The sequence below is a fragment of the Erythrolamprus reginae genome, chromosome 1 (assembly GCF_031021105.1).
Source record: "Erythrolamprus reginae isolate rEryReg1 chromosome 1, rEryReg1.hap1, whole genome shotgun sequence".
Lineage (NCBI taxonomy): Eukaryota > Metazoa > Chordata > Lepidosauria > Squamata > Dipsadidae > Erythrolamprus > Erythrolamprus reginae.
The window spans coordinates 20,246,887-20,273,838 of record NC_091950.1 but is presented as its reverse complement, the minus strand read 5'-3'; the positions used below and the strand labels follow the sequence as shown (position 1 = coordinate 20,273,838).

General features: G+C 53.2%; 2 protein-coding genes across 9 annotated transcripts in view; both read right to left on the bottom strand.

Moving 5' to 3' along the window:
- Positions 1 to 5,082, bottom strand: part of LOC139164426 (pneumococcal serine-rich repeat protein-like) — a 141,107-nt gene extending 136,025 nt beyond the window's left edge. For all 8 annotated transcript variants that reach the window (XR_011558620.1, XR_011558621.1, XM_070746533.1 and 5 more), the window contains exon 1: positions 4,009 to 5,082. Coding sequence is in view for 6 of the 8 variants with exons in the window: in XM_070746533.1 (XP_070602634.1) it covers positions 4,009 to 5,029 (1,021 nt within the window). In the remaining 2 variants the exon portion in view is untranslated. The remainder of the gene's footprint in view (positions 1 to 4,008) is intronic.
- A 78-nt stretch (positions 5,083 to 5,160) lies between these two features.
- On the bottom strand, positions 5,161 to 26,878 carry LOC139159224 (pneumococcal serine-rich repeat protein-like). The gene is made up of 2 exons (XM_070736597.1): positions 5,335 to 26,878; positions 5,161 to 5,165 (listed from the first exon to the last, which is right to left on the bottom strand). Exons 1-2 carry the CDS (start codon positions 26,876 to 26,878, stop codon positions 5,161 to 5,163), a joined length of 21,549 nt encoding a protein of 7,182 aa, XP_070592698.1.
- Positions 26,879 to 26,952: the final 74 nt, after the last annotated feature.

Below are 26,952 nucleotides of genomic sequence, written 5' to 3'. Positions count from 1 at the left end.
AAGAAAACATCTTTTTGAAAGGTCATCATAGCATTCAAAGGCTATGATAAGTGAATGTGAATAATCAATTCAACACCCAACGCGTATCAGGAAAGACTTAATGAACTCAATCTGTATAGTCTGGAGGACAGAAGGAAAAGGGGGGACATGATCAAAACATTTAAATATGTTAAAGGGTTAAATAAGGTCCAGGAGGGAAGTGTTTTTAATAGGAAAGTGAACACAAGAACAAGGGGACACAATCTGAAGTTAGTTGGGGTAAAGATCAAAAGCAACATGAGAAAATATTATTTTACTGAAAGAGTAGTAGATGCTTGGAACAAACGTCCAGCAGACGTGGTAGATAAATCCACACAGTAACTGAATTTAAATATGCCTGGGATAAACTTATATCCATCCTAAGGTAAAATACAGAAAATAGTATAAGGGCAGACTAGATGGACCATGAGGTCTTTTTCTGCCATCGGACTTCTATGTTTCTATGTTTCTAAGGGCTACCAAATTTTTTACTACCACACTGTGGGTGGGATTTATGCATTTTCTTTTAACATCTTTCATTGAAAATTGGGTGCTCTGGGGTGGAGCTCCATTTTCGCTACCCCACTGTGCTCCCCCCCATCCAGGCAGTAGCCCACCCCTGCTAGCATCCCTGTCCTGATGTGCCCATTTATTTGTGCTCATGTCCATGTTTATACTTACACCTGTCATCTCGTACATGTTTGACAAACTAAAAAAAGAAATTCTTTAAAAAAATGATTGTACACATCCCTCTGCTGGATTTAACGGAGAACCACCACCTACAACCTGTGTAATGAATTAATCAACAACCTGTAATTCTTTGCACGCAACAAGTGGGAACTTCCTAATAGTTCAACCATCATTATAGTTCTACTCATCAATCTTTCAAATACCAAATATGTGTTCCTGTGCCAATCGCTGACAGGCAAACAATAGAGCCAGGGCTTATATGTGGTATGCATGATAAAAATATTTATAGAATTGAAGAGGAAAGAAGGAAAGAAGAACATTACTCCTGAATGTTAAAACCAGCCAAGTATCGTGTGAACGAAAGAAGAGGAAGCTTACAATATTGGCTGGTTATTTTTTAGCCTCCCTGCCTCTTGACCGAGACTGCTGCCCCAAAACCAATCTTATCATGTATTTACCAGATCACAGGAGCAAAGGAACAGAACCTTGTGGAAAGTGACACTTGAGATATTTTAAAACCATATTGGAAGATTAACGAACAATAAAAATGAACAAGCTAATTAGTAAGGTATACAAATCAGCCCTGCTCTGCTTTGATTCAACAAATCAGCAATCAGGATTCAGGCCCGGTTACAGCACGGAAACTGCTTTGGTCGCGTTGATGGATGATCTCTGGCGGGCCCGGGACAGGGGTTTATCCTCTGTCCTGGTGCTTCTTGACCTCTCAGCAGCTTTCGATACCATCGACCACGGTATCCTTCTGCGCCGGCTGGAGGGGTTCGGAGTGGGAGGCACTGTTCTTCAGTGGTTCTCCTCCTACCTCTCCGGTCGGTCGCAGTTAGTGTTAGTGGGGGGTCAGAGGTCAACCTCTAGACTTCTCCCTTGTGGGGTGCTTCAGGGGTCGGTCCTCTCCCCCCTGCTATTTAATATCTACATGAAACCGCTGGGCGAGATCATCCAGGAGCATGGGGTGAGGTATCATCAATATGCTGATGATACCCAGTTGTACAACTCCACCCCATGTCCAGTCAACGAAGCAGTGGATGTGATGTGCCGGTGCCTGGAGATTGCTAGGGTCTGGATGGGTGTCAACAGACTCAAACTCAACCCTGATAAGAGGGAGTGGCTGTGGGTTTTGCCTCCCAAGGACAGTTCCATCTGTCCATCCATCACCCTGGGAGAGAATTACTGACCCCCTCAGAGAGGGTCCGCAACTTGGGCGTCCTCGATCCACAGCTTACATTAGAGAACCATCTTTCAGCTGTGGCGAGAGGGGCGTTTGCCAAGGTTCGCATGGTGCACCAGTTGTGACCCTACCTGGACCAGGAGTCACTGCTCACAGTCACTCATGCCCTCATCACCTCGAGGTTCGACTACTGTAATGCTCTCTACATGGGGCTACCTTTGAAGAGTGTTTGGAAACTTCAGATCATGCAAAATGCAGCTATGAGAGCAATCATGGGCTTCCCCAGGTATGCCCATGTCACACCAACACTCCGCAGTCTGCATTGGTTGCCGATCAGTTTCCGGTCACAATTCAAAGTGTTGGCTATGACTTATAAAGCCCTTCATGGCATCGGACCAGAATATCTCTGAGACCGCCTTCTGCCACACAAATCCCAGCGACCCGTTAGGTCCCACAGAGTTGGCCTTCTCTGGGTCCCCGTCAACAAAACAATGTCATCTGGCGGGACCCAGGGGAAGAGCCTTCTCTGTGGCGGCCCCCACCTTCTGGAACCAACTCCCCCCAGAGATTAGGATTGCCCCCACCCTCCTTACCTTTCACAAGCTCATTAAAACCCACTGGGCCGTTCCCTCTTTACGTATGGTTTGTATGAGACATATGATTGTTTTTATATTAAGGTTTTAAATTGTTTTTAACCATTGGATTTGTATTGTTCTGTTGTGAGCCGCCCCGAATCTTCGGAGAGGGGTGGCATACAAATCAAATCAAATCAAATCAAATCAAATCAAATCAAATAATAAATAAATAAATTTAATTAATAAATAAAGAGAAATAAAGAGAGCAAGATCAAAATCAGTAGTAGATCAAGTCAAAATCAATAGAAGAAAGAAGAGGAAGAGGAGGAGGAAGAGAAGGACGAAGGAGAAGGAGGAGAAGGAGAAGGAGAAGGAGAAGGAGAAGGAGAAGAAGAAGAAGAAGAAGAAGAAGAAGAAGAAGAAGAAGAAGAAGAAGAAGAAGAAGAAGAAGAAGAAGAAGAAGAAGAAGTAGTAGTCTTAGTCTTCTGGGAGAAATTGATTTAGAGAAATCAACATATTGAACAGATTGTCTTTAGTAGTATGTCTTAGTTTTAGATTGTAAAAACTAGAACCACTAGATGACAGCACTGTAAAAAGAAACAGACATTTTTGCTGCCATCCATCCAGAGTGATTCCCATCACTACAGCCTCTACTTAATAACCAAGCAACAAAAATATTGTTCATTAGATGCCCCAAAATGGAAATGGCCCAACCACAAACAGAATTAACCAACAAAAACTAGAAACAGTAAAAATTACATCACAGCATAAAAGCATTTACAGTCACTGTAAAAATAGCATGATACCATTAAGAGTGGATCAAATGAAGAAATAAATAAATTCAAATAAATAATCAAATAAAAACCTAAAATCCTGCACCCAAACCTGACAACTACCTTGGCTAATGAGATTTACAATGCTGTATCCCTGCCTTTCAGCAGTCTTTCTCAACAATCATTTGCAATGCTTTTAGCAATCTGTCTGTTTAATTAAATCAGTCAGTTTTCAAATCCATCTGCAATGCATGCAAAATGTCGAGAGTTAAAGTAGGAGAAGGGAACAGAATGATTTAATTGGGTACCGAGGTATTGAAATGAATGTAATAACAATAATAATAATTTAATAATTTATTAGATTTGTATGCCGCCCCTCTCCGAGGACTCGGAGCGGCAAACAAAAACACTACATGGCACACGACGGTTTTCTGCCCCATACATCCCAATGGCCGGTCAAGTCCCACAGAGTCGGCCTTCTCCATGTACCATCAGCCAGACAATGTCATCTGGTGGGGCCTAGGGGAAGAGCCTTCTCTGTGGCGGCCCCAGCCCTATTGAATGAGCTCCCTTTAGAGATTTCTATTGCTTCCACTCTCCCTGCCTTCCCTAAATATTTAAAGACCCATCTTTGCCAGCAGACTTACGGCCATTGATCCTTTGATGTCTTGCTCCACCCAATGAATGACTCTAGGATGTATGAGGTATGAATCTATTGTCTAAATTTTAACTATGGGAATTTTAGAATGAACCAGTGGGGTTGTACCTTGAACAGAACTCAGCTCTGCTTTGGTCTTCTCCGTAGGGGCAAGTGAAGAGTAGTCAGTAGAAGAGACAGACGTTGTCCTGGGATGTGTGGTTTCCCGAGAAGAGCTCAGCTCCGTTTTGGTCTCGGAAGAGGCAGAATGCAGGAGTGGGGTTGTACTCTCTTGCAGTGAGGTTGCCTCGGATTGCATGACAGAAGGTTGGGCAAAGGAGGGAGTCGTTGTATGCTGGGCGGAGATTTCCACAGTCATTGCAACAGCAGCCGTCCTGGTGACAGTCGAAGCCAGAGACTCTCCAGGGGACCTGGTTTCTGGAATTGCAGGGGTTGAGTGTGCAGAAAGGTGAGAAGACATGCTGCCACCTTCGGCTGGGGTGGATTCTTCCGGAGTAGAAGAACTCATGCTGTGGGATGCAAAGGTGGTTTCCGGAGCGGTGGCTGGCGGCGAGCTCTCAGCTTGAAAGGATAGAGTCTGCATGGAATGTGATGTGGCCCACGGAGACTCAGATGCTGGAGAAGGTGTGCCAGTTGATTCTGCTGCAGTCAGCTCTGCCTTAGTGGAGGAAGCCTTGCTGATGGTTGGCGTGGTTTGACTTTCAAGAGACGTCACAGTGGTCTCCAACGTGGAAGGCGGCCTCATCGACGTGGAACCAGACACCTCCAGAGTAGAGGTTCTCAACTGTGCAGGTGTAGAAGTTGTTGCCGAAGAGAGTGGAGGGCTGGTGAACTCCTCCGCAGTTCCTTCGACTTTCGCTGAAGTACTGGTGGCGTGGAAGGCAATGGTGGTCTCTTCAGTAGGGGCAAGTGAAGAGTGGTCAGCAGAAGTGATAGAGGTTGTCCTGGGACCGGTGTTTCCCTGAGAAGTGCTCAGCTCTGGTTTGGTCTCGGAAGAGGCGGAATGCGGAAGTCGGGCTGTGCTCTCTGGGAGTGAGGTTGACTCGGACTGCATGACAGAAGGTTGGGGAAGGGAGGAAGTCGTTCTATGCTGGACGGAGGTTTGCTCAGTCGTACCAACAACAGGCATCCTGGTGACAGTCGAACGCAGGGACTGTCCAGAGGCCCTGGTTTCTGGCACTGCAGGGCTTGAGTGTGGAGAAAGGGGAGAAGACGTGCTCCCTCCTTCGGCTGGGGTGGATTCTTCCGGAGTAGAAGAACTCATACTGTGGGATGCAATGGTGGTTTCCGGAGGGGTGGGAGATGGCGAACTCTGAGCTCGAGAGGATAGAGTCTGCATGGAAAGTGACATGGCAGACAGAGACTCAGATGCTGGAGAAGGTGTTCCGGTCGCTTCTGCTGCAGTCAGTTCTGCCTTAGTGGAAGAAGCCTTGCTGATGGTTGGCGTGGTTTGACTTTCAAGAGATGTCACAGTGGTCTCCACCGTGGAAGGCAGCCTCATCGACGTGGAACCGGACAGCTCCAGAGTCGAGGTCCTCAACTGTGCAGTTGTAGGAGTTGTTGCCGAAGAGAGTGGAGGGCTGGTGAACTCCTCCGAAGTTCCTTCGACTTTAGCTGAAGTACTGGTAGCGTGGAAGGCAACGGTGGTCTCTTCAGTAGAGGCAAGTGAAAAGTGGTCAGGAGAAGTGATAGAGGTTGTCCTGGGAAGGGTGGTTCCCTGAGATGTGCTCAGCTCTGCTTTGGCCTCGGAAGAGGCGGAATGCAGGAGTGGAGTTGTGCTGTCTTGCAGTGAGATTGACTCGGACTGCATGACAGTAGATTGGGTGAGGGTGGGAGAGGTTGGATGCTGGGTGGAGGTTTGCTGAGTCATTCCAACAGCAGCCGTCCTGGTGAGAGTCGAAGCCAGGGACTCTCTAGAGGACCTGGTTTCTGGCACTGCAGGGCTTGAGTGTGGAGAAAGGGCAGAAGACGTGCTCCCTCGTTCGGTTGGGGTGGATTCTTCCGGAGTAGAAGAACTCATACTGTGGGATGCAATGGTGGTTTCCGGAGGGGTGGGAGACGGCGAACTCTGAGCACGAGAGGATAGAGTCTGCATGGAAAGTGACATAGCAGACGGAGACTCAGATGCTGGAGAAGGTGTTCTGGTCGCTTCTGCTGCAGTGAGTTCTGCCTTAGTGGAAGAAGCCTTGCTGATGGTTGGCGTGGTTTGACTTTCAAGAGATGTCACAGTGGTCTCCACCATGGAAGGCAGCCTCATCGACGTGGAACCGGACAGCTCCAGAGTCGAGGTCCTCAACTGTGCTGTTGTAGGAGTTGTTGCCGAAGAGAGTGGAGGGCTGGTGAACTCCTCCAAAGTTCCTTCGACTTTAGCTGAAGTACTGGTAGCGTGGAAGGCAACGGTGGTCTCTTCGGTAGAGGCAAGTGAAAAGTGGTCAGGAGAAGTGATAGAGGTTGTCCTGGGAAGGGTAGTTCCCTGAGATGTGCTCAGCTCTGCTTTGGCCTCGGAAGAGGCGGAATGCAGGAGTGGAGTTGTGCTGTCTTGCAGTGAGGTTGACTCGGACTGCATGACAGTAGATTGGGTGAGGGTGGGAGAGGTTGGATGCTGGGTGGAGGTTTGCTGAGTCATTCCAACAGCAGCCGTCCTGGTGAGAGTCGAAGCCAGGGACTCTCTAGAGGACCTGGTTTCTGGCACTGCAGGGCTTGAGTGTGGAGAAAGGGGAGAAGACGTGCTCCCTCCTTCGGCTGGGGTGGATTCTTCCGGAGTAGAAGAACTCATACTGTGGGATGCAATGGTGGTTTCCGGAGGGGTGGGAGACGGCGAACTCTGAGCTCGAGAGGATAGAGTCTGCATGGAAAGTGACATAGCAGACGGAGACTCAGATGCTGGAGAAGGTGTTCTGGTCGATTCTGCTGCAGTGAGTTCTGCCTTAGTGGAAGAAGCCTTGCTGATGGTTGGCGTGGTTTGACTTTCAAGAGATGTCACAGTGGTCTCCACCATGGAAGGCAGCCTCATCGACGTGGAACCGGACAGCTCCAGAGTCGAGGTCCTCAACTGTGCTGTTGTAGGAGTTGTTGCCGAAGAGAGTGGAGGGCTGGTGAACTCCTCCGAAGTTCCTTTGACTTTAGCTGAAGTACTGGTAGCATGGAAGGCAACGGTGGTCTCTTCGGTAGAGGCAAGTGAAAAGCGGTCAAGACAAGTGATAGAGGTTGTCCTGGGAAGGGTGGTTCCCTGAGATGTGCTCAGCTCTTCTTTGGCCTCGGAAGACGCGGAATGCGGGAGTGGAGTTGTGCTCTCTTGCAGTGACGTTGACTCGGACTGAATGACAGTAGATTGGGTGAGGGTGGGAGAGGTTGGATGCTGGGTGGAGGTTTGCCCAGTCGTTCCAACTGCAGCCATCCTGGTGAGAGTCGAAGCCAGGGACTCTCTAGAGGACCTGGTTTCTGGCACTGCAGGGCTTGAGTGTGGAGAAAGGGGAGAAGACGTGCTCCCTCCTTCGGCTGGGGTGGATTCTTCCGGAGTAGAAGAACTCATACTGTGGGATGCAATGGTGGTTTCCGGAGAGGTGGGAGATGGCGAACTCTGAGCTCGAGAGGATAGAGTCTGCATGGAAAGTGACATGGCAGACGGAGACTCAGATGCTGGAGAAGGTGTTCCGGTCGCTTCTGCTGCAGTGAGTTCTGCCTTAGTGGAAGAAGCCTTGCTGATGGTTGGCGTGGTTTGACTTTCAAGAGATGTCACAGTGGTCTCCACCGTGGAAGGCAGCCTCATCGACGTGGAACCGGACAGCTCCAGAGTCGAGGTCCTCAACTGTGCAGTTGTAGGAGTTGTTGCCGAAGAGAGTGGAGGGCTGGTGAACTCCTCCGAAGTTCCTTCGACTTTAGCTGAAGTACTGGTAGCATGGAAGGCAACGGTGGTCTCTTCGGTAGAGGCAAGTGAAAAGTGGTCAGGAGAAGTGATAGAGGTTGTCCTGGGAAGGGTGGTTCCCTGAGATGTGCTCAGCTCTGCTTTGGCCTCGGAAGAGGCGGAATGCAGGAGTGGAGTTGTGCTCTCTTGCAGTGAGGTTGACTCGGACTGAATGACAGTAGATTGGGTGAGGGTGGGAGAGGTTGGATGCTGGGTGGAGGTTTGCTCAGTCGTTCCAACAGCAGCCGTCCTGGTGAGAGTCGAAGCCAGGGACTCTCTAGAGGACCTGGTTTCTGGCACTGCAGGGCTTGAGTGTGGAGAAAGGGGAGAAGACGTGCTCCCTCCTTCGGCTGGGGTGGATTCTTCCGGAGTAGAAGAACTCATACTGTGGGATGCAATGGTGTTTTCCGGAGGGGTGGGAGACGGCGAACTCTGAGCTCGAGAGGATAGAGTCTGCATGGAAAGTGACAATGCAGACGGAGACTCAGATGCTGGAGAAGGTGTTCTGGTCGCTTCTGCTGCAGTGAGTTCTGCCTTAGTGGAAGAAGCCTTGCTGATGGTTGGCGTGGTTTGACTTTCAAGAGATGTCACAGTGGTCTCCACCGTGGAAGGCAGCCTCATCGACGTGGAACCGGACAGCTCCAGAGTCGAGGTTCTCAACTGTGCAGTTGTAGGAGTTGTTGCCGAAGAGAGTGGAGGGCTGGTGAACTCCTCCGAAGATCCTTCGACTTTAGCTGAAGTACTGGTAGCGTGGAAGGCAACGGAGGTCTCTTCGGTAGGGGCAAGTGAAAAGTGGTCAGGAGAAATGATAGAGGTTGTCCTGGGAAGGGTGGTTCCCTGAGATGTGCTCAGCTCTGCTTTGGCCTCGGAAGAGGCGGAATGCAGGAGTGGAGTTGTGCTCTCTTGCAGTGAGGTTGACTCTGAGTGCATGACAGTAGATTGGGTGAGGGTGGGAGAGCTTGGATGCTGAGTGGAGGTTTGCTCAGTCGTTCCAACAGCAGCCGTCCTGGTGAGAGTCGAAGCCAGGGACTCTCTAGAGGACCTGGTTTCTGGCACTGCAGGGCTTGAGTGTGGAGAAAGGGGAGAAGACGTGCTCCCTCCTTCGGCTGGGGTGGATTCTTCCGGAGTAGAAGAACTCATACTGTGGGATGCAATGGTGTTTTCCGGAGGGGTGGGAGACGGTGAACTCTGAGCTCGAGAGGATAGAGTCTGCATGGAAAGTGACATGGCAGACGGAGACTCAGATGCTGGAGAAGGTGTTCTGGTCGCTTCTGCTGCAGTGAGTTCTGCCTTAGTGGAAGAAGCCTTGCTGATGGTTGGCGTGGTTTGACTTTCAAGAGATGTCACAGTGGTCTCCACCGTGGAAGGCAGCCTCATCGACGTGGAACCGGACAGCTCCAGAGTCGAGGTTCTCAACTGTGCAGTTGTAGGAGTTGTTGCCGAAGAGAGTGGAGGGCTGGTGAACTCCTCCGAAGTTCCTTCGACTTTAGCTGAAGTACTGGTAGCGTGGAAGGCAACGGAGGTCTCTTCGGTAGGGACAAGTGAAAAGTGGTCAGGAGAAGTGATAGAGGTTGTCCTGGGAAGGGTGGTTCCCTGAGATGTGCTCAGCTCTGCTTTGGCCTCGGAAGAGTCGGAATGCGTGAGTGGAGTTGTGCTCTCTTGCAGTGAGGTTGACTCGGACTGAATGACAGTAGATTGGGTGAGGGTGGGAGAGGTTGGATGCTGGGTGGAGGTTTGCTCAGTCGTTCCAACAGCAGCCGTCCTGGTGAGAGTCGAAGCCAGGGACTCTCTAGAGGACCTGGTTTCTGGCACTGCAGGGTTTGAGTGTGGAGAAAGGGGAGAAGACGTGCTCCCTCCTTCGGCTGGGGTGGATTCTTCCGGAGTAGAAGAACTCATACTGTGGGATGCAATGGTGGTTTCCGGAGGGGTGGGAGACGGCGAACTCTGAGCTCGAGAGGATAGAGTCTGCATGGAAAGTGACATGGCAGACGGAGACTCAGATGCTGGAGAAGGTGTTCCGGTCGCTTCTGCTGCAGTGAATTCTGCCTTAGTGGAAGAAGCCTTGCTGATGGTTGGCGTGGTTTGACTTTCAAGAGATGTCACAATGGTCTCCACCGTGGAAGGCAGCCTCATCGACGTGGAACCGGACAGCTCCAGAGTCGAGGTCCTCAACTCTGCAGTTGTAGGAGTTGTTGCCGAAGAGAGTGGAGGGCTGTTGAACTCCTCCGAAGTTCCTTCGACTTTAGCTGAAGTACTGGTAGCGTGGAAGGCAACTGTGGTCTCTTCGGTAGAGGCAAGTGAAAAGTGGTCAGGAGAAGTGATAGAGGTTGTCCTGGGAAGGGTGGTTCCCTGAGATGTGCTCAGCTCTGCTTTGGCCTCGGAAGAGGCGGAATGCAGGAGTGGAGTTGTGCTGTCTTGCAGTGAGGTTGACTCGGACTGCATGACAGTAGATTGGGTGAGGGTGGGAGAGGTTGGATGATGGGTGGAGGTTTGCTCAGTCGTTCCAACAGCAGACGTCCTGGTGAGAGTCGAAGCCAGGGACTCTCTAGAGGACCTGGTTTCTGGCACTGCAGGGCTTGAGTGTGGAGAAAGGGGAGAAGACGTGCTCCCTCCTTCGGCTGGGGTGGATTCTTCCGGAGTAGAAGAACTCATACTGTGGGATGCAATGGTGGTTTCCGGAGAGGTGGGAGACGGCGAACTCTGAGCTCGAGAGGATAGAGTCTGCATGGAAAGTGACATGGCAGACGGAGACTCAGATGCTGGAGAAGGTGTTCCGGTCGCTTCTGCTGCAGTGAGTTCTGCCTTACTGGAAGAAGCCTTGCTGATGGTTGGCGTGGTTTGACTTTCAAGAGATGTCACAGTGGTCTCCACCGTGGAAGGCAGCCTCATCGACGTGGAACCGGACAGCTCCAGAGTCGAGGTCCTCAACTGTGCAGTTGTAGGAGTTGTTGCCGAAGAGAGTGGAGGGCTGGTGAACTCCTCCGAAGTTCCTTCGACTTTAGCTGAAGTACTGGTAGCATGGAAGGCAACGGTGGTCTCTTCGGTAGAGGCAAGTGAAAAGTGGTCAGGAGAAGTGATAGAGGTTGTCCTGGGAAGGGTGGTTCCCTGAGATGTGCTCAGCTCTGCTTTGGCCTCGGAAGAGGCGGAATGCAGGAGTGGAGTTGTGCTCTCTTGCAGTGAGGTTGACTCGGACTGAATGACAGTAGATTGGGTGAGGGTGGGAGAGGTTGGATGCTGGGTGGAGGTTTGCTCAGTCGTTCCAACAGCAGCCGTCCTGGTGAGAGTCGAAGCCAGGGACTCTCTAGAGGACCTGGTTTCTGGCACTGCAGGGCTTGAGTGTGGAGAAAGGGGAGAAGACGTGCTCCCTCCTTCGGCTGGGGTGGATTCTTCCGGAGTAGAAGAACTCATACTGTGGGATGCAATGGTGTTTTCCGGAGGGGTGGGAGACGGCGAACTCTGAGCTCGAGAGGATAGAGTCTGCATGGAAAGTGACATGGCAGACGGAGACTCAGATGCTGGAGAAGGTGTTCTGGTCGCTTCTGCTGCAGTGAGTTCTGCCTTAGTGGAAGAAGCCTTGCTGATGGTTGGCGTGGTTTGACTTTCAAGAGATGTCACAGTGGTCTCCACCGTGGAAGGCAGCCTCATCGACGTGGAACCGGACAGCTCCAGAGTCGAGGTTCTCAACTGTGCAGTTGTAGGAGTTGTTGCCGAAGAGAGTGGAGGGCTGGTGAACTCCTCCGAAGTTCCTTCGACTTTAGCTGAAGTACTGGTAGCGTGGAAGGCAACGGAGGTCTCTTCAGTAGGGACAAGTGAAAAGTGGTCAGGAGAAGTGATAGAGGTTGTCCTGGGAAGGGTGGTTCCCTGAGATGTGCTCAGCTCTGCTTTGGCTTCGGAAGAGGCGGAATGCGTGAGTGGAGTTGTGCTCTCTTGCAGTGAGGTTGACTCGGAGTGCATGACAGTAGATTGGGTGAGGGTGGGAGAGGTTGGATGGTGGGTGGAGGTTTGCTCAGTCGTTCCAACAGCAGCCGTCCTGGTGAGAGTCGAAGCCAGGGACTCTCTAGAGGACCTGGTTTCTGGCACTGCAGGGTTTGAGTGTGGAGAAAGGGGAGAAGACGTGCTCCCTCCTTCGGCTGGGGTGGATTCTTCCGGAGTAGAAGAACTCATACTGTGGGATGCAATGGTGGTTTCCGGAGGGGTGGGAGACGGCGAACTCTGAGCTCGAGAGGATAGAGTCTGCATGGAAAGTGACATGGCAGACGGAGACTCAGATGCTGGAGAAGTTGTTCCGGTCGCTTCTGCTGCAGTGAATTCTGCCTTAGTGGAAGAAGCCTTGCTGATGGTTGGCGTGGTTTGACTTTCAAGAGATGTCACAATGGTCTCCACCGTGGAAGGCAGCCTCATCGACGTGGAACCGGACAGCTCCAGAGTCGAGGTCCTCAACTGTGCAGTTGTAGGAGTTGTTGCCGAAGAGAGTGGAGGGCTGTTGAACTCCTCCGAAGTTCCTTCGACTTTAGCTGAAGTACTGGTAGCGTGGAAGGCAACTGTGGTCTCTTCGGTAGAGGCAAGTGAAAAGTGGTCAGGAGAAGTGATAGAGGTTGTCCTGGGAAGGGTGGTTCCCTGAGATGTGCTCAGCTCTGCTTTGGCCTCGGAAGAGGCGGAATGCAGGAGTGGAGTTGTGCTCTCTTGCAGCGACGTTGACTCGGACTGAATGACAGTAGATTGGGTGAGGGTGGGAGAGGTTGGATGCTGGGTGGAGGTTTGCTCAGTCGTTCCAACAGCAGCCGTCCTGGTGAGAGTCGAAGCCAGGGACTCTCTAGAGGACCTGGTTTCTGGCACTGCAGGGCTTGAGTGTGGAGAAAGGGGAGAAGACGTGCTCCCTCCTTCGGCTGGGGTGGATTCTTCCGGAGTAGAAGAACTCATACTGTGGGATGCAATGGTGGTTTCCGGAGAGGTGGGAGACGGCGAACTCTGAGCTCGAGAGGATAGAGTCTGCATGGAAAGTGACATGGCAGACGGAGACTCAGATGCTGGAGAAGGTGTTCCGGTCGCTTCTGCTGCAGTGAGTTCTGCCTTACTGGAAGAAGCCTTGCTGATGGTTGGCGTGGTTTGACTTTCAAGAGATGTCACAGTGGTCTCCACCGTGGAAGGCAGCCTCATCGACGTGGAACCGGACAGCTCCAGAGTCGAGGTCCTCAACTGTGCAGTTGTAGGAGTTGTTGCCGAAGAGAGTGGAGGGCTGGTGAACTCCTCCGAAGTTCCTTCGACTTTAGCTGAAGTACTGGTAGCATGGAAGGCAACGGTGGTCTCTTCGGTAGAGGCAAGTGAAAAGTGGTCAGGAGAAGTGATAGAGGTTGTCCTGGGAAGGGTGGTTCCCTGAGATGTGCTCAGCTCTGCTTTGGCCTCGGAAGAGGCGGAATGCAGGAGTGGAGTTGTGCTCTCTTGCAGTGAGGTTGACTCGGACTGAATGACAGTAGATTGGGTGAGGGTGGGAGAGGTTGGATGCTGGGTGGAGGTTTGCTCAGTCGTTCCAACAGCAGCCGTCCTGGTGAGAGTCGAAGCCAGGGACTCTCTAGAGGACCTGGTTTCTGGCACTGCAGGGCTTGAGTGTGGAGAAAGGGGAGAAGACGTGCTCCCTCCTTCGGCTGGGGTGGATTCTTCCGGAGTAGAAGAACTCATACTGTGGGATGCAATGGTGTTTTCCGGAGGGGTGGGAGACGGCGAACTCTGAGCTCGAGAGGATAGAGTCTGCATGGAAAGTGACATGGCAGACGGAGACTCAGATGCTGGAGAAGGTGTTCCGGTCGCTTCTGCTGCAGTGAGTTCTGCCTTACTGGAAGAAGCCTTGCTGATGGTTGGCGTGGTTTGACTTTCAAGAGATGTCACAGTGGTCTCCACCGTGGAAGGCAGCCTCATCGACGTGGAACCGGACAGCTCCAGAGTCGAGGTCCTCAACTGTGCAGTTGTAGGAGTTGTTGCCGAAGAGAGTGGAGGGCTGTTGAACTCCTCCGAAGTTCCTTCGACTTTAGCTGAAGTATTGGTAGCGTGGAAGGCAACTGTGGTCTCTTCGGTAGAGGCAAGTGAAAAGTGGTCAGGAGAAGTGATAGAGGTTGTCCTGGGAAGGGTGGTTCCCTGAGATGTGCTCAGCTCTGCTTTGGCCTCGGAAGAGGCGGAATGCAGGAGTGGAGTTGTGCTCTCTTGCAGCGACGTTGACTCGGACTGAATGACAGTAGATTGGGTGAGGGTGGGAGAGGTTGGATGCTGGGTGGAGGTTTGCTCAGTCGTTCCAACAGCAGCCGTCCTGGTGAGAGTCGAAGCCAGGGACTCTCTAGAGGACCTGGTTTCTGGCACTGCAGGGCTTGAGTGTGGAGAAAGGGGAGAAGACGTGCTCCCTCCTTCGGCTGGGGTGGATTCTTCCGGAGTAGAAGAACTCATACTGTGGGATGCAATGGTGGTTTCCGGAGAGGTGGGAGATGGCGAACTCTGAGCTCGAGAGGATAGAGTCTGCATGGAAAGTGACATGGCAGACGGAGACTCAGATGCTGGAGAAGGTGTTCCGGTCGCTTCTGCTGCAGTGAGTTCTGCCTTACTGGAAGAAGCCTTGCTGATGGTTGGCGTGGTTTGACTTTCAAGAGATGTCACAGTGGTCTCCACCGTGGAAGGCAGCCTCATCGACGTGGAACCGGACAGCTCCAGAGTCGAGGTCCTCAACTGTGCAGTTGTAGGAGTTGTTGCCGAAGAGAGTGGAGGGCTGGTGAACTCCTCCGAAGTTCCTTCGACTTTAGCTGAAGTACTGGTAGCATGGAAGGCAACGGTGGTCTCTTCGGTAGAGGCAAGTGAAAAGTGGTCAGGAGAAGTGATAGAGGTTGTCCTGGGAAGGGTGGTTCCCTGAGATGTGCTCAGTTCTGCTTTGGCCTCGGAAGAGGCGGAATGCAGGAGTGGAGTTGTGCTCTCTTGCAGTGAGGTTGACTCGGACTGAATGACAGTAGATTGGGTGAGGGTGGGAGAGGTTGGATGCTGGGTGGAGGTTTGCTCAGTCATTCCAACAGCAGCCGTCCTGGTGGGAGTCGAAGCCAGGGACTCTCTAGAGGACCTGGTTTCTGGCACTGCAGGGCTTGAGTGTGGAGAAAGGGGAGAAGACGTGCTCCCTCCTTCGGCTGGGGTGGATTCTTCCGGAGTAGAAGAACTCATACTGTGGGATGCAATGGTGTTTTCCGGAGGGGTGGGAGACGGCGAACTCTGAGCTCGAGAGGATAGAGTCTGCATGGAAAGTGACATGGCAGACGGAGACTCAGATGCTGGAGAAGGTGTTCTGGTCGCTTCTGCTGCAGTGAGTTCTGCCTTAGTGGAAGAAGCCTTGCTGATGGTTGGCGTGGTTTGACTTTCAAGAGATGTCACAGTGGTCTCCACCGTGGAAGGCAGCCTCATCGACGTGGAACCGGACAGCTCCAGAGTCGAGGTTCTCAACTGTGCAGTTGTAGGAGTTGTTGCCGAAGAGAGTGGAGGGCTGGTGAACTCCTCCGAAGTTCCTTCGACTTTAGCTGAAGTACTGGTAGCGTGGAAGGCAATGGAGGTCTCTTCGGTAGGGACAAGTGAAAAGTGGTCAGGAGAAGTGATAGAGGTTGTCCTGGGAAGGGTGGTTCCCTGAGATGTGCTCAGCTCTGCTTTGGCCTCGGAAGAGGCGGAATGCAGGAGTGGAGTTGTGCTCTCTTGCAGTGAGGTTGACTCGGACTGAATGACAGTAGATTGGGTGAGGGTGGGAGAGGTTGGATGCTGGGTGGAGGTTTGCTCAGTCGTTCCAACAGCAGCCGTCCTGGTGAGAGTCGAAGCCAGGGACTCTCTAGAGGACCTGGTTTCTGGCACTGCAGGGCTTGAGTGTGGAGAAAGGGGAGAAGACGTGCTCCCTCCTTCGGCTGGGGTGGATTCTTCCGGAGTAGAAGAACTCATACTGTGGGATGCAATGGTGTTTTCTGGAGGGGTGGGAGACGGCGAACTCTGAGCTCGAGAGGATAGAGTCTGCATGGAAAGTGACATGGCAGACGGAGACTCAGATGCTGGAGAAGGTGTTCCGGTCGCTTCTGCTGCAGTGAGTTCTGCCTTACTGGAAGAAGCCTTGCTGATGGTTGGCGTGGTTTGACTTTCAAGAGATGTCACAGTGGTCTCCACCGTGGAAGGCAGCCTCATCGACGTGGAACCGGACAGCTCCAGAGTCGAGGTCCTCAACTGTGCAGTTGTAGGAGTTGTTGCCGAAGAGAGTGGAGGGCTGTTGAACTCCTCCGAAGTTCCTTCGACTTTAGCTGAAGTACTGGTAGCGTGGAAGGCAACTGTGGTCTCTTCGGTAGAGGCAAGTGAAAAGTGGTCAGGAGAAGTGATAGAGGTTGTCCTGGGAAGGGTGGTTCCCTGAGATGTGCTCAGCTCTGCTTTGGCCTCGGAAGAGGCGGAATGCAGGAGTGGAGTTGTGCTCTCTTGCAGCGACGTTGACTCGGACTGAATGACAGTAGATTGGGTGAGGGTGGGAGAGGTTGGATGCTGGGTGGAGGTTTGCTCAGTCGTTCCAACAGCAGCCGTCCTGGTGAGAGTCGAAGCCAGGGACTCTCTAGAGGACCTGGTTTCTGGCACTGCAGGGCTTGAGTGTGGAGAAAGGGGAGAAGACGTGCTCCCTCCTTCGGCTGGGGTGGATTCTTCCGGAGTAGAAGAACTCATACTGTGGGATGCAATGGTGGTTTCCGGAGAGGTGGGAGACGGCGAACTCTGAGCTCGAGAGGATAGAGTCTGCATGGAAAGTGACATGGCAGACGGAGACTCAGATGCTGGAGAAGGTGTTCCGGTCGCTTCTGCTGCAGTGAGTTCTGCCTTACTGGAAGAAGCCTTGCTGATGGTTGGCGTGGTTTGACTTTCAAGAGATGTCACAGTGGTCTCCACCGTGGAAGGCAGCCTCATCGACGTGGAACCGGACAGCTCCAGAGTCGAGGTCCTCAACTGTGCAGTTGTAGGAGTTGTTGCCGAAGAGAGTGGAGGGCTGGTGAACTCCTCCGAAGTTCCTTCGACTTTAGCTGAAGTACTGGTAGCATGGAAGGCAACGGTGGTCTCTTCGGTAGAGGCAAGTGAAAAGTGGTCAGGAGAAGTGATAGAGGTTGTCCTGGGAAGGGTGGTTCCCTGAGATGTGCTCAGCTCTGCTTTGACCTCGGAAGAGGCGGAATGCAGGAGTGGAGTTGTGCTCTCTTGCAGTGAGGTTGACTCGGACTGAATGACAGTAGATTGGGTGAGGGTGGGAGAGGTTGGATGCTGGGTGGAGGTTTGCTCAGTCGTTCCAACAGCAGCCGTCCTGGTGAGAGTCGAAGCCAGGGACTCTCTAGAGGACCTGGTTTCTGGCACTGCAGGGCTTGAATGTGGAGAAAGGGGAGAAGACGTGCTCCCTCCTTCGGCTGGGGTGGATTCTTCCGGAGTAGAAGAACTCATACTGTGGGATGCAATGGTGTTTTCCGGAGGGGTGGGAGACGGCGAACTCTGAGCTCGAGAGGATAGAGTCTGCATGGAAAGTGACATGGCAGACGGAGACTCAGATGCTGGAGAAGGTGTTCTGGTCGCTTCTGCTGCAGTGAGTTCTGCCTTAGTGGAAGAAGCCTTGCTGATGGTTGGCGTGGTTTGACTTTCAAGAGATATCACAGTGGTCTCCACCGTGGAAGGCAGCCTCATCGACGTGGAACCGGACAGCTCCAGAGTCGAGGTTCTCAACTGTGCAGTTGTAGGAGTTGTTGCCGAAGAGAGTGGAGGGCTGGTGAACTCCTCCGAAGTTCCTTCGACTTTAGCTGAAGTACTGGTAGCGTGGAAGGCAACGGAGGTCTCTTCGGTAGGGACAAGTGAAAAGTGGTCAGGAGAAGTGATAGAGGTTGTCCTGGGAAGGGTGGTTCCCTGAGATGTGCTCAGCTCTGCTTTGGCCTCGGAAGAGGCGGAATGCGTGAGTGGAGTTGTGCTCTCTTGCAGTGAGGTTGACTCGGACTGAATGACAGTAGATTGGGTGAGGGTGGGAGAGGTTGGATGGTGGGTGGAGGTTTGCTCAGTCGTTCCAACAGCAGCCGTCCTGGTGAGAGTCGAAGCCAGGGACTCTCTAGAGGACCTGGTTTCTGGCACTGCAGGGCTTGAGTGTGGAGAAAGGGGAGAAGACGTGCTCCCTCCTTCGGCTGGGGTGGATTCTTCCGGAGTAGAAGAACTCATACTGTGGGATGCAATGGTGGTTTCCAGAGGGGTGGGAGACGGCGAACTCTGAGCTCGAGAGGATAGAGTCTGCATGGAAAGTGACATGGCAGACGGAGACTCAGATGCTGGAGAAGGTGTTCCGGTCGCTTCTGCTGCAGTGAGTTCTGCCTTACTGGAAGAAGCCTTGCTGATGGTTGGCGTGGTTTGACTTTCAAGAGATGTCACAGTGGTCTCCACCGTGGAAGGCAGCCTCATCGACGTGGAACCGGACAGCTCCAGAGTCGAGGTCCTCAACTGTGCAGTTGTAGGAGTTGTTGCCGAAGAGAGTGGAGGGCTGGTGAACTCCTCCGAAGTTCCTTCGACTTTAGCTGAAGTACTGGTAGCATGGAAGGCAACGGTGGTCTCTTCGGTAGAGGCAAGTGAAAAGTGGTCAGGAGAAGTGATAGAGGTTGTCCTGGGAAGGGTGGTTCCCTGAGATGTGCTCAGCTCTGCTTTGGCCTCGGAAGAGGCGGAATGCAGGAGTGGAGTTGTGCTCTCTTGCAGTGAGGTTGACTCGGACTGAATGACAGTAGATTGGGTGAGGGTGGGAGAGGTTGGATGCTGGGTGGAGGTTTGCTCAGTCGTTCCAACAGCAGCCGTCCTGGTGAGAGTCGAAGCCAGGGACTCTCTAGAGGACCTGGTTTCTGGCACTGCAGGGCTTGAGTGTGGAGAAAGGGGAGAAGACGTGCTCCCTCCTTCGGCTGGGGTGGATTCTTCCGGAGTAGAAGAACTCATACTGTGGGATGCAATGGTGTTTTCCGGAGGGGTGGGAGACGGCGAACTCTGAGCTCGAGAGGATAGAGTCTGCATGGAAAGTGACATGGCAGACGGAGACTCAGATGCTGGAGAAGGTGTTCTGGTCGCTTCTGCTGCAGTGAGTTCTGCCTTAGTGGAAGAAGCCTTGCTGATGGTTGGCGTGGTTTGACTTTCAAGAGATGTCACAGTGGTCTCCACCGTGGAAGGCAGCCTCATCGACGTGGAACCGGACAGCTCCAGAGTCGAGGTCCTCAACTGTGCAGTTGTAGGAGTTGTTGCCGAAGAGAGTGGAGGGCTGTTGAACTCCTCCGACGTTCCTTCGACTTTAGCTGAAGTACTGGTAGCGTGGAAGGCAACTGTGGTCTCTTCGGTAGAGGCAAGTGAAAAGTGGTCAGGAGAAGTGATAGAGGTTGTCCTGGGAAGGGTGGTTCCCTGAGATGTGCTCAGCTCTGCTTTGGCCTCGGAAGAGGCGGAATGCAGGAGTGGAGTTGTGCTCTCTTGCAGCGACGTTGACTCGGACTGAATGACAGTAGATTGGGTGAGGGTGGGAGAGGTTGGATGCTGGGTGGAGGTTTGCTCAGTCGTTCCAACAGCAGCCGTCCTGGTGAGAGTCGAAGCCAGGGACTCTCTAGAGGACCTGGTTTCTGGCACTGCAGGGCTTGAGTGTGGAGAAAGGGGAGAAGACGTGCTCCCTCCTTCGGCTGGGGTGGATTCTTCCGGAGTAGAAGAACTCATACTGTGGGATGCAATGGTGGTTTCCGGAGAGGTGGGAGACGGCGAACTCTGAGCTCGAGAGGATAGAGTCTGCATGGAAAGTGACATGGCAGACGGAGACTCAGATGCTGGAGAAGGTGTTCCGGTCGCTTCTGCTGCAGTGAGTTCTGCCTTACTGGAAGAAGCCTTGCTGATGGTTGGCGTGGTTTGACTTTCAAGAGATGTCACAGTGGTCTCCACCGTGGAAGGCAGCCTCATCGACGTGGAACCGGACAGCTCCAGAGTCGAGGTCCTCAACTGTGCAGTTGTAGGAGTTGTTGCCGAAGAGAGTGGAGGGCTGGTGAACTCCTCCGAAGTTCCTTCGACTTTAGCTGAAGTACTGGTAGCATGGAAGGCAACGGTGGTCTCTTCGGTAGAGGCAAGTGAAAAGTGGTCAGGAGAAGTGATAGAGGTTGTCCTGGGAAGGGTGGTTCCCTGAGATGTGCTCAGCTCTGCTTTGGCCTCGGAAGAGGCGGAATGCAGGAGTGGAGTTGTGCTCTCTTGCAGTGAGGTTGACTCGGACTGAATGACAGTAGATTGGGTGAGGGTGGGAGAGGTTGGATGCTGGGTGGAGGTTTGCTCAGTCGTTCCAACAGCAGCCGTCCTGGTGAGAGTCGAAGCCAGGGACTCTCTAGAGGACCTGGTTTCTGGCACTGCAGGGCTTGAGTGTGGAGAAAGGGGAGAAGACGTGCTCCCTCCTTCGGCTGGGGTGGATTCTTCCGGAGTAGAAGAACTCATACTGTGGGATGCAATGGTGGTTTCCAGAGGGGTGGGAGACGGCGAACTCTGAGCTCGAGAGGATAGAGTCTGCATGGAAAGTGACATGGCAGACGGAGACTCAGATGCTGGAGAAGGTGTTCCGGTCGCTTCTGCTGCAGTGAGTTCTGCCTTACTGGAAGAAGCCTTGCTGATGGTTGGCGTGGTTTGACTTTCAAGAGATGTCACAGTGGTCTCCACCGTGGAAGGCAGCCTCATCGACGTGGAACCGGACAGCTCCAGAGTCGAGGTCCTCAACTGTGCAGTTGTAGGAGTTGTTGCCGAAGAGAGTGGAGGGCTGGTGAACTCCTCCGAAGTTCCTTCGACTTTAGCTGAAGTACTGGTAGCATGGAAGGCAACGGTGGTCTCTTCGGTAGAGGCAAGTGAAAAGTGGTCAGGAGAAGTGATAGAGGTTGTCCTGGGAAGGGTGGTTCCCTGAGATGTGCTCAGCTCTGCTTTGGCCTCGGAAGAGGCGGAATGCAGGAGTGGAGTTGTGCTCTCTTGCAGTGAGGTTGACTCGGACTGAATGACAGTAGATTGGGTGAGGGTGGGAGAGGTTGGATGCTGGGTGGAGGTTTGCTCAGTCGTTCCAACAGCAGCCGTCCTGGTGAGAGTCGAAGCCAGGGACTCTCTAGAGGACCTGGTTTCTGGCACTGCAGGGCTTGAGTGTGGAGAAAGGGGAGAAGACGTGCTCCCTCCTTCGGCTGGGGTGGATTCTTCCGGAGTAGAAGAACTCATACTGTGGGATGCAATGGTGTTTTCCGGAGGGGTGGGAGACGGCGAACTCTGAGCTCGAGAGGATAGAGTCTGCATGGAAAGTGACATGGCAGACGGAGACTCAGATGCTGGAGAAGGTGTTCTGGTCGCTTCTGCTGCAGTGAGTTCTGCCTTAGTGGAAGAAGCCTTGCTGATGGTTGGCGTGGTTTGACTTTCAAGAGATGTCACAGTGGTCTCCACCGTGGAAGGCAGCCTCATCGACGTGGAACCGGACAGCTCCAGAGTCGAGGTTCTCAACTGTGCAGTTGTAGGAGTTGTTGCCGAAGAGAGTGGAGGGCTGATGAACTCCTCCGAAGTTCCTTCGACTTTAGCTGAAGTACTGGTAGCGTGGAAGGCAACGGAGGTCTCTTCGGTAGGGACAAGTGAAAAGTGGTCAGGAGAAGTGATAGAGGTTGTCCTGGGAAGGGTGGTTCCCTGAGATGTGCTCAGCTCTGCTTTGGCCTCGGAAGAGGCGGAATGCGTGAGTGGAGTTGTGCTCTCTTGCAGTGAGGTTGACTCGGAGTGCATGACAGTAGATTGGGTGAGGGTGGGAGAGGTTGGATGGTGGGTGGAGGTTTGCTCAGTCGTTCCAACAGCAGCCGTCCTGGTGAGAGTCGAAGCCAGGGACTCTCTAGAGGACCTGGTTTCTGGCACTGCAGGGTTTGAGTGTGGAGAAAGGGGAGAAGACGTGCTCCCTCCTTCGCCTGGGGTGGATTCTTCCGGAGTAGAAGAACTCATACTGTGGGATGCAATGGTGGTTTCCGGAGGGGTGGGAGACGGCGAACTCTGAGCTCGAGAGGATAGAGTCTGCATGGAAAGTGACATGGCAGACGGAGACTCAGATGCTGGAGAAGGTGTTCCGGTCGCTTCTGCTGCAGTGAATTCTGCCTTAGTGGAAGAAGCCTTGCTGATGGTTGGCGTGGTTTGACTTTCAAGAGATGTCACAATGGTCTCCACCGTGGAAGGCAGCCTCATCGACGTGGAACCGGACAGCTCCAGAGTCGAGGTCCTCAACTGTGCAGTTGTAGGAGTTGTTGCCGAAGAGAGTGGAGGGCTGTTGAACTCCTCCGAAGTTCCTTCGACTTTAGCTGAAGTACTGGTAGCGTGGAAGGCAACTGTGGTCTCTTCGGTAGAGGCAAGTGAAAAGTGGTCAGGAGAAGTGATAGAGGTTGTCCTGGGAAGGGTGGTTCCCTGAGATGTGCGCAGCTCTGCTTTGGCCTCGGAAGAGGCGGAATGCGTGAGTGGAGTTGTGCTCTCTTGCAGTGAGGTTGACTCGGAGTGCATGACAGTAGATTGGGTGAGGGTGGGAGAGGTTGGATGCTGGGTGGAGGTTTGCTCAGTCGTTCCAACAGCAGCCGTCCTGGTGAGAGTCGAAGCCAGGGACTCTCTAGAGGACCTGGTTTCTGGCACTGCAGGGCTTGAGTGTGGAGAAAGGGGAGAAGACGTGCTCCCTCCTTCGGCTGGGGTGGATTCTTCCGGAGTAGAAGAACTCATACTGTGGGATGCAATGGTGGTTTCCGGAGGGGTGGGAGACGGCGAACTCTGAGCTCGAGAGGATAGAGTCTGCATGGAAAGTGACATGGCAGACGGAGACTCAGATGCTGGAGAAGGTGTTCCGGTCGCTTCTGCTGCAGTGAGTTCTGCCTTAGTGGAAGAAGCCTTGCTGATGGTTGGCGTGGTTTGACTTTCAAGAGATGTCACAGTGGTCTCCACCATGGAAGGCAGCCTCATCGACGTGGAACCGGACAGCTCCAGAGTCGAGGTCCTCAACTGTGCTGTTGTAGGAGTTGTTGCCGAAGAGAGTGGAGGGCTGGTGAACTCCTCCGAAGTTCCTTCGACTTTAGCTGAAGTACTGGTAGCGTGGAAGGCAACGGTGGTCTCTTCGGTAGAGGCAAGTGAAAAGTGGTCAGGAGAAGTGATAGAGGTTGTCCTGGGAAGGGTGGTTCCCTGAGATGTGCTCAGCTCTGCTTTGGCCTCGGAAGAGGCAGAATGCGGGAGTGGAGTTGTGCTCTCTTGCAGTGAGGTTGACTCGGAGTGCATGACAGTAGATTGGGTGAGGGTGGGAGAGGTTGGATGATGGGTGGAGGTTTGCTCAGTCGTTCCAACAGCAGCCGTCCTGGTGAGAGTCGAAGCCAGGGACTCTCTAGAGGACCTGGTTTCTGGCACTGCAGGGCTTGAGTGTGGAGAAAGGGGAGAAGACGTGCTCCCTCCTTCGGCTGGGGTGGATTCTTCCGGAGTAGAAGAACTCATACTGTGGGATGCAATGGTGGTTTCCGGAGAGGTGGGAGACGGCGAACTCTGAGCTCGAGAGGATAGAGTCTGCATGGAAAGTGACATGGCAGACGGAGACTCAGATGCTGGAGAAGGTGTTCCGGTCGCTTCTGCTGCAGTGAGTTCTGCCTTAGTGGAAGAAGCCTTGCTGATGGTTGGCGTGGTTTGACTTTCAAGAGATGTCACAGTGGTCTCCACCGTGGAAGGCAGCCTCATCGACGTGGAACCGGACAGCTCCAGAGTCGAGGTCCTCAACTGTGCAGTTGTAGGAGTTGTTGCCGAAGAGAGTGGAGGGCTGGTGAACTCCTCCGAAGTTCCTTCGACTTTAGCTGAAGTACTGGTAGCATGGAAGGCAACGGTGGTCTCTTCGGTAGAGGCAAGTGAAAAGTGGTCAGGAGAAGTGATAGAGGTTGTCCTGGGAAGGGTGGTTCCCTGAGATGTGCTCAGCTCTGCTTTGGCCTCGGAAGAGGCGGAATGCAGGAGTGGAGTTGTGCTCTCTTGCAGTGAGGTTGACTCGGACTGAATGACAGTAGATTGGGTGAGGGTGGGAGAGGTTGGATGCTGGGTGGAGGTTTGCTCAGTCGTTCCAACAGCAGCCGTCCTGGTGAGAGTCGAAGCCAGGGACTCTCTAGAGGACCTGGTTTCTGGCACTGCAGGGCTTGAGTGTGGAGAAAGGGGAGAAGACGTGCTCCCTCCTTCGGCTGGGGTGGATTCTTCCGGAGTAGAAGAACTCATACTGTGGGATGCAATGGTGTTTTCCGGAGGGGTGGGAGACGGCGAACTCTGAGCTCGAGAGGATAGAGTCTGCATGGAAAGTGACATGGCAGACGGAGACTCAGATGCTGGAGAAGGTGTTCCGGTCGCTTCTGCTGCAGTGAGTTCTGCCTTAGTGGAAGAAGCCTTGCTGATGGTTGGCGTGGTTTGACTTTCAAGAGATGTCACAGTGGTCTCCACCATGGAAGGCAGCCTCATCGACGTGGAACCGGACAGCTCCAGAGTCGAGGTCCTCAACTGTGCTGTTGTAGGAGTTGTTGCCGAAGAGAGTGGAGGGCTGGTGAACTCCTCCGAAGTTCCTTCGACTTTAGCTGAAGTACTGGTAGCGTGGAAGGCAACGGTGGTCTCTTCGGTAGAGGCAAGTGAAAAGTGGTCAGGAGAAGTGATAGAGGTTGTCCTGGGAAGGGTGGTTCCCTGAGATGTGCTCAGCTCTGCTTTGGCCTCGGAAGAGGCAGAATGCGGGAGTGGAGTTGTGCTCTCTTGCAGTGAGGTTGACTCGGAGTGCATGACAGTAGATTGGGTGAGGGTGGGAGAGGTTGGATGATGGGTGGAGGTTTGCTCAGTCGTTCCAACAGCAGCCGTCCTGGTGAGAGTCGAAGCCAGGGACTCTCTAGAGGACCTGGTTTCTGGCACTGCAGGGCTTGAGTGTGGAGAAAGGGGAGAAGACGTGCTCCCTCCTTCGGCTGGGGTGGATTCTTCCGGAGTAGAAGAACTCATACTGTGGGATGCAATGGTGGTTTCCGGAGAGGTGGGAGACGGCGAACTCTGAGCTCGAGAGGATAGAGTCTGCATGGAAAGTGACATGGCAGACGGAGACTCAGATGCTGGAGAAGGTGTTCCGGTCGCTTCTGCTGCAGTGAGTTCTGCCTTAGTGGAAGAAGCCTTGCTGATGGTTGGCGTGGTTTGACTTTCAAGAGATGTCACAGTGGTCTCCACCGTGGAAGGCAGCCTCATCGACGTGGAACCGGACAGCTCCAGAGTCGAGGTCCTCAACTGTGCAGTTGTAGGAGTTGTTGCCGAAGAGAGTGGAGGGCTGGTGAACTCCTCCGAAGTTCCTTCGACTTTAGCTGAAGTACTGGTAGCGTGGAAGGCAACGGAGGTCTCTTCGGTAGGGGCAAGTGAAAAGTGGTCAGGAGAAGTGATAGAGGTTGTCCTGGGAAGGGTGGTTCCCTGAGATGTGCTCAGCTCTGCTTTGGCCTCGGAAGAGGCGGAATGCAGGAGTGGAGTTGTGCTCTCTTGCAGTGAGGTTGACTCGGACTGCATGACAGTAGATTGGGTGAGGGTGGGAGAGGTTGGATGCTGGGTGGAGGTTTGCTCAGTCGTTCCAACAGCAGCCGTCCTGGTGAGAGTCGAAGCCAGGGACTCTCTAGAGGACCTGGTTTCTGGCACTGCAGGGCTTGAGTGTGGAGAAAGGGGAGAAGACGTGCTCCCTCCTTCGGCTGGGGTGGATTCTTCCGGAGTAGAAGAACTCATACTGTGGGATGCAATGGTGTTTTCCGGAGGGGTGGGAGACGGCGAACTCTGAGCTCGAGAGGATAGAGTCTGCATGGAAAGTGACATGGCAGACGGAGACTCAGATGCTGGAGAAGGTGTTCTGGTCGCTTCTGCTGCAGTGAGTTCTGCCTTAGTGGAAGAAGCCTTGCTGATGGTTGGCGTGGTTTGACTTTCAAGAGATGTCACAGTGGTCTCCACCGTGGAAGGCAGCCTCATTGACGTGGAACCGGACAGCTCCAGAGTCGAGGTCCTCAACTGGGCAGTTGTAGGAGTTGTTGCCGAAGAGAGTGGAGGGCTGGTGAACTCCTCCGATGTTCCTTCGACTTTAGCTGAAGTACTGGTAGCGTGGAAGGCAACTGTGGTCTCTTCGGTAGAGGCAAGTGAAAAGTGGTCAGGAGAAGTGATAGAGGTTGTCCTGGGAAGGGTGGTTCCCTGAGATGTGCTCAGCTCTGCTTTGGCCTCGGAAGAGGCGGAATGCAGGAGTGGAGTTGTGCTGTCTTGCAGTGAGGTTGACTCGGACTGCATGACAGTAGATTGGGTGAGGATGGGAGAGGTTGGATGCTGGGTGGAGGTTTGCTGAGTCATTCCAACAGCAGCCGTCCTGGTGAGAGTCGAAGCCAGGGACTCTCTAGAGGACCTGGTTTCTGGCACTGCAGGGCTTGAGTGTGGAGAAAGGGGAGAAGACGTGCTCCCTCCTTCGGCTGGGGTGGATTCTTCCTGAGTAGAAGAACTCATACTGTGGGATGCAATGGTGGTTTCCGGAGGGGTGGGAGACGGCGAACTCTGAGCTCGAGAGGATAGAGTCTGCATGGAAAGTGACATGGCAGACGGAGACTCAGATGCTGGAGAAGGTGTTCCGGTCGCTTCTGCTGCAGTGAGTTCTGCCTTAGTGGAAGAAGCCTTGCTGATGGTTGGCGTGGTTTGACTTTCAAGAGATGTCACAGTGGTCTCCACCATGGAAGGCAGCCTCATCGACGTGGAACCGGACAGCTCCAGAGTCGAGGTCCTCAACTGTGCTGTTGTAGGAGTTGTTGCCGAAGAGAGTGGAGGGCTGGTGAACTCCTCCGAAGTTCCTTCGACTTTAGCTGAAGTACTGGTAGCGTGGAAGGCAACGGTGGTCTCTTCGGTAGAGGCAAGTGAAAAGTGGTCAGGAGAAGTGATAGAGGTTGTCCTGGGAAGGGTGGTTCCCTGAGATGTGCTCAGCTCTGCTTTGGCCTCGGAAGAGGCGGAATGCGGGAGTGGAGTTGTGCTCTCTTGCAGTGAGGTTGACTCGGAGTGCATGACAGTAGATTGGGTGAGGGTGGGAGAGGTTGGATGATGGGTGGAGGTTTGCTCAGTCGTTCCAACAGCAGCCG

What these genes read in the sequence shown, in the direction of transcription:
- LOC139159224 (XM_070736597.1), bottom strand. Translation starts at nt 26,878, where the DNA reads ATGCACTCCGAGTCAACCTCACTGCAAGAGAGCACAACTCCACTCCCG.